Source organism: Equus asinus, chromosome 6 (genome assembly GCF_041296235.1).
Source record: "Equus asinus isolate D_3611 breed Donkey chromosome 6, EquAss-T2T_v2, whole genome shotgun sequence".
Lineage (NCBI taxonomy): Eukaryota > Metazoa > Chordata > Mammalia > Perissodactyla > Equidae > Equus > Equus asinus.
In genome coordinates, this window is record NC_091795.1 from 21,223,313 (window position 1) to 21,229,374 (window position 6,062).

The following is a 6,062-nucleotide window of genomic DNA, read 5'->3' on the forward strand; positions in this document are numbered from 1 at the left end:
GCAAAGGCAGGCAGGAAGGAAATAAGGAAGGAAAGAGAGTTGTTCTAAAATCTGCTTTCTTTGAGCTGCTGTCTGCCCTGATGCCTTTGGATCTGGAAGGACCTGGAGGAGCTGAGTGCTCTCGAGGAACTGGAAAGCCCCTAGGAAGTTCCTCAGAACTGCCGGAAGAAGACGGTGTCCAGAACCTTCCTTCCCCGGGAGGGATAATGAGCAGCAGGTGTTTCTGGAGGCTCAGGGTGGTGTGAAATCTCTCTGGGAAACCCTGTTCCTCCACAGGTTGTGGCAGTTTCAGGAGCCCCTCCCTTGTGCTTTAATAAAAGGCATCCTTGCAGGAGCAGGCAGACACCACGGCTCCGCCAGGAGAAAGGAGGAGCTGAGGTGGCCTTTGGGGAGCTGGGCTTCATCCTCCCCTGCAGGACTGCGATTCTATCCTGACCCCAGACCTAGAATCCCCTGATCTGTGGGGGCTGTTCCCACGCCAGGGGTGGGGGAGGGGGGCAGAAGGGGAGGGAGGCAGTCAGGAGGCTGCTTGCCACCCAGCTCCCACCAGCTCAGTCTCCACCTAAGATTTTCTGTTTTTCTAAAATAGGAGTCTACACACTGTGAAAAGCAAGATGGTTCTGAGTGGAGCGCTGTGCTTCCGGTGAGTATCCGAACGTCTGATTCGGCCGTGTCACCGGGGAGAAGTGGTTCCAGGTAGACCTGTTGCCCAGCCTTTCCAGGGAGGCAGGGGCAGTGATTGCCCCAAGCTGGGGCTCTCCCAGGTGGGTGGGCAGCTGGGAAGTTGAGAAGAGCTCCTCACTGCCCTGAGAAAAGTTCTTGCAGCCTTCTTCAGATGGGGCAGGCTTCCTCATGGGCGTTCCCTGAGGGGAGGGGGGCCGAGTGAGTCACTCCGTGTAGAGCCGCAGCCTCCTCTATTCAAATGAGAGTGGAAGTCAGGAGCCTCGAGCCCTGCTGTTGCCACCCACTGCAGTGAAGTGGTGTCAGTCCGGCCACTCTGTTCCTCCTTGCTGCCCTTTGGGACTAAACCACCACAGAACTGTTCAGTCAATGAGTCTGTCTGTCCACTGGCCTGTACTGAGCCTGGCATTCTGCTATGCTCTGGACTTTGCAACAGTGAGTGAGACTGGTCCTAACTCTCACTGAACTCAGAGTCTAGTAGAGCTTTTCCCAATGTGGGTTCTGTGGAACCCCAATCCTATGCATTGCTGTATACAGTGGCGCTCCTTGATTAAGTAAATGTGGGAAACACTGCTGTCTATGTCTCCTTAAGAGAGAAGCATAGTGCAGTTCAGCATATTGAAGTAGAGATTTAGCTGTGTTTAGCCGACATTGGATCAATTTGTACACAGCGTGCTTTTTTCCGTCTGACATCTGGAGAAACCCACTTTAGGATACATCTTTCACCATTTTCACAGGATGTCAGAAAATCAACTGAGACCATAGATGCAAAATACATTTGAAAAGTTAAATTAAAGAATTTTAAATTTAAAGAAATTCCTCACTTGGTAGGGAATATATGGCCAAGTGGAAGTAAATGCATCTTGATATCTTCAATAATAATTGAAGAATCAGATTTTAATCTGGGCAAAGCCTAAGTGATACTGAATTCATTGTCTTAGTTTAGCAATGGGGAGACTCAGGCTCAGAGAGGGCAGGGGATTTGTCTGTTGTGACTCAACAGTAACTAGTAACGGTAGCTGAGATGGACGAGAACCCAGGACCCTGACTCACAGTCCAGTTTCTTTTCCAACATAACACATGGAGGAGATTGGTTGGTGTAGAAAAGATTGAGTAGGGTGAAGGAGCAAATCCCAGACTCAGATGGGAGGCCGTGGAATGTCCCATTGGCGGGGCATGAGTCCAGCAGGACTGGGGGAGAAGGTTTGCAGTTACGTTGGGCGCAGTGGGAGAAGAGGGAGACAAAGCCTGAGATGGGGGACTCTAGATCCCAGGCAAGCGGGAGTGCCCACCCTTCCCCCGACTGTCATCCCCTGCTGATGTTTCAGAATGAAGGATGCGGCATTGAAGGTGCTTTATCTGCATGATAACCAGCTTCTAGCCGGAGGGCTGCATACAGGGAAGGTCATGAAAGGTTGGTGGCAAACCCTACTTCCCTAGGTCTCTACGCTGTCTGAGAGGAGGGGACCTGAACAGTCATGCAAATGGCACAGGCCTACAGACCCTGGGCCTGAAACTGTAAATGGGGCATCATAAAACCAGGCTCTGAGCAAGGACAAATTAAATACTACACCTTCCATCAAAGGGAGGACCCCAGTGCCCCCGGAACCTCTGTGCAGAGGTGGGATTGTTTTCCTAGATGAATGCTTTGTCATTCCCTCCTGGGTGAGCTTGGCTCAAACATTCCTCTTCCTGGGAGCCAGTGCTGAGGAGAGAACTAAAGCAGGCTCTCTGTGCCTTTATTCCCATTTGGGACCCGGTTTCTATTCCCTTACCTTGAGTCCTCCGCCTTCGGGATCCTCAGTCACTCAGAGTGGTCCGACCCAGAGAGGAGGTGGCACCATCTGGCCTCGTGCTTACCCATTCTGCCTCCTCGCAACCAAACAGGTCCTTCTCTCTAAAACAGCACACATCTGCCCACCTAGGATACCCTTATCAGGCGCTAGGGCCAGGCAGATCCCTCTGTGAGGATGTGTGTATGCACACGTGCATGCATGTATGCAAGTGAGTGCATATGTGCGTGTGGCACATGTGTGAGTGCATTGTGCATGCACGTGTGCACATGTGCGTGTGTGTGTGTGTGTGTGGTGTGGTAGGGGTGTGGTACAGAGAGGAATGAGACCCCCTCCTGCTTTCAGGAATCTCACGGGGAGTAGAAAGATGTTCAAATAACTCTAATGGGAGGCTTATCTAGACAAGCTTCAGAAAAGAGGCTGGAGAGTTGAGGGGCATTAAAGAAGTTCCAACTCCCTAGGGAGTTAGAAAAAGCCCTGAAGGTTTGCCCCTGGGAGTGGGAGGTGGTACAATGTGCTTATGTGTCTTGATATCCACTGAACCAACTGGCACCAGTGTGACCACCTTTCCCTTCATGACAATCACCAAGAGGCTTCCCTTCTGCCCAGCCTGGGGAGAGGACATCTCACATAGGTCCTGCTCCCCAAAGTCCAGGACTTAGGGAGAGGGAGGGAAAGGCCACCAAGGCCCCTGCATCTGGCCTCCCTCCCGTAGGCGAGGAGATCAGTGTTGTACCCAATCGGTTTCTGGATGCCAAGCTCTCTCCAGTCATCCTGGGCGTCCAGGGAGGGAGCCAGTGCCTGTCGTGTGGGACGGAGCAGGAACCGACTCTGAAACTAGAGGTGAGTCCTTTTGGGCATCCTCACCATCTGGCAACTAAACCAACAGACGTTGAACTCACTGAGACCTTGCAACCTGCAACCCCTCGGGATGTCCTTGCAGGGTTTTGTTGATGGAAGCTCTGCCTCCACGTGCCCTCAGCCCAGCCTCCTCACTGCCCCCACTTCTGCCCCTCACCACCATGCCCCTCTGCTCGCAGCCAGTGAACATCATGGAGCTCTACCTTGGTGCCAAAGAATATAAGAGTTTCACCTTCTACCGGCGCGACACTGGACTCACCTCCAGCTTCGAATCGGCTGCCTACCCGGGCTGGTTCCTCTGCACCGTGCCCGAAGCAGACCAGCCTCTTAGACTCACTCAGCTCCCCGAGGATGCCAGTGGGGATGACCCCATCACAGACTTCTACTTCCAGCAGTGTGACTAGGACAACATGTCCCTGAGAACTCGGTGGGCAGGGCCAGCTCTGGCAGGGGCAGGGGAGTGGAGGATGAGACCCATGGCAATCACCCTCCCCTGCTCTCAGGGCCCCCACCTCTCATTGGTTAGGCACACAGCCGCCCTTCCTTCACCTGGTTCCCAGTTTGGGTAAATTCTTCTGAGACTTGGGGCTCAGCCCACAGTTTCCCTCCTTGTTGGGTGCTGCTTCTGTTGTGGAACCTTACAAAAACCACGTGAGATAAACTGGGAGTCACATAAAAAGATTCCTAAGGGATCAGAATAGGGAGATCCTTCATCCTTGGTGGTAACTTATCACATGCTCTGAGCCCCACAGGCCAGCCCATACCCAGTTGAGCCTATCAGGGCCACCAGCTGCCCAGAGGAGGTCCTATCATTCACCACTGTGCGGGAGAGGGAGGGTCGTCGTAGAGTCAGGGACCCAAGGTCCAGCCCCCTCCCTCTTCCCTTTAATTTGGCTGCCATCATATGCTGCCTTTCCATCTCTACCCTCATGCTCTAGCCACAGGCAGGGGAGGATGTTGTTATCCGAGGACAAGGCTGCAGCTCAGAAGACCAAAGATGGGCAGGGCATGTCACACCTTTTGAAACCCAAGGTCAATTAAAATCCAAGATACTGGTGTCTATTCACATGAAAAGATGCTCGTGACATATTAAGTAAGAAGAGCAAGATACAAAGTAGCGTATCTTGTCATTCCATTTTAATTTTAAAAAATACTTATTTCTATATTTCTGCATAGAAAAAAGTCTGAAAGAGATTTTACTTCAATTTTAGCAATGTCAGGGTGGTGGTGTTATAGGTGATTTTCCTTTTTGTTCTTTTTATTTGTCTGTATTTTCTAATTGTTTTACAATGAAGATGGATTACTTGTATAATAATAAGAAAAATTAATCTCGAGGTAAACAGAGCAGATATTATTTCTGATCATTCTCAGCTTCCACTTCCCCTGAGTGAAATGCAAATTGAATCGAGCTCTGCTGCTTTGGTGGGTAGAATCAGAACACGGATCTCAGCGAAGCTGGGAAGGAGGAGGACGTGATGGGTTAGTGTGGCCGGAATCTCCTAGGGAAGGAATTTACAAAAAGAAAAATCCTGAAGTGGTCACAGCCCCCTGAGATTCCAAGATATGGGATCCAGGCTCCAAAGGGGCTCCTTTGGAGGTTGAATAGTGTTCCACCCAAATTCATGTCCTTCCAGGAACCTCAGACTGTGGCCTTATTTGGAGATATAGTCTTTGCAGATGCAGTTAATTAAGAGCTCAAGCTGCATTAGGGTGACTCTAAATCCAATATGTCTGATATCCTTGTAAGAAGAGGTGAGGACAGACAGAGACACAGAGGAGACCCAGGGAAGAGGGCCATGTGAAGATGGAGGCAGAGACTGGAGTTGTGCTGCAATGAGGCAAGGAATGCCAACAACTGAGGCAACCACAGAAGCTAGAAAGAGGCAAGGAAGAACTCCCCAGAGCCTTTGGAGGGAGTATGGTCTTCAAGTCTCCTGAGCTATGAGAGAACAAATTTCTGTTGTTTGAAACCACCAAGTTTGTGGTGATTGGTTACGGCAGCCCTGGGAAATTAATAGAGCTGCCGATGATCCCGTCTCTTGGTATTCACAGCCTGAACCACATTGTGCCAGAGTTGTCCCTATGACCAATATTCCAGCAGTAATGTTATGGCACTCCTGGGATCAGGTTATAAAAGACACTGCAGCTTCTACCTTGGTCTCTCTCAGTTTCTTTGCTCACTTGCTCTGGGGCAAGCCACCTGCTGTGTTGCTGTGTTGTGAACAGCCCAATAGAGAGAGCTGTGAGGTGAAAAATGAAGCCTCCTGCCAACTGCCACGTGAGTGATCTTGGATGCAGCTCCACCAGCCCCAGTCGGGCCTTCAGAGGGTGCAGCTCTGGCCCGGAGCTGGACTGCAACCTGAGGCGAGACTCTGGCGTGGGGACCACCAAGCTGAGCTGCTCCAGATTCCCAACCCTCGGGAACTTGTCAGATAATAAATGTTTGGTGCTGTAAGTTGCTAAGTTTTGAAGTCACTTTTTAGATGGCAACAGGTAAATAATATACAGGGAAAGAGAAATGAATGTATTTATTTTATTATAATTGCAATTTTCTCCAATATTTTCATTTTCCTTCTCAAAATGAACATCAGCCCTTTTATTTCCCCGAATATTCTATTTAAAAGCTGGTCATACTAAATCTGTTGAATATTCTCTGTTACTGCAAGGTTTAGACCTTCCTTGACTACCTTTGCACTTCCAGTTGTACTTGCCAGGGACCGTGACTCC

The 6,062-nt window shown here is 50.3% G+C and overlaps 1 protein-coding gene across 2 annotated transcripts; it reads left to right on the forward strand.

Annotated features, from left to right (window-relative positions):
- The first annotated feature begins 312 nt into the window (after positions 1-312).
- IL36RN (interleukin 36 receptor antagonist) lies at positions 313-5,840 on the forward strand. Of its 2 annotated transcripts, XM_014852754.3 has the most exons (5): positions 313-378; positions 590-643; positions 2,010-2,095; positions 3,190-3,317; positions 3,515-5,840. In XM_014852754.3, exons 2-5 carry the CDS (start codon positions 615-617, stop codon positions 3,737-3,739), a joined length of 468 nt encoding a protein of 155 aa, XP_014708240.1. In that variant the 5' UTR covers positions 313-378; positions 590-614; the 3' UTR covers positions 3,740-5,840. The 2 variants fall into 2 exon arrangements, with proteins under 2 accessions (XP_014708240.1, XP_070367877.1); XM_070511776.1 differs by lacking the exon at positions 313-378 and having other exon boundaries at positions 487-643; positions 3,418-5,840.
- The last annotated feature ends 222 nt before the right edge of the window (positions 5,841-6,062 follow it).

Excerpts from the sequence above, each read along its gene's own strand:
- IL36RN (XM_014852754.3), top strand. The coding sequence starts at position 615 with ATGGTTCTGAGTGGAGCGCTGTGCTTCCG. Across the intron at positions 2,096-3,189 it reads TACAGGGAAGGTCATGAAAG|GCGAGGAGATCAGTGTTGTA; the intron begins GTTGGTGGCAAA and ends TCCCTCCCGTAG. Across the intron at positions 3,318-3,514 it reads AACCGACTCTGAAACTAGAG|CCAGTGAACATCATGGAGCT; the intron begins GTGAGTCCTTTT and ends CTCTGCTCGCAG.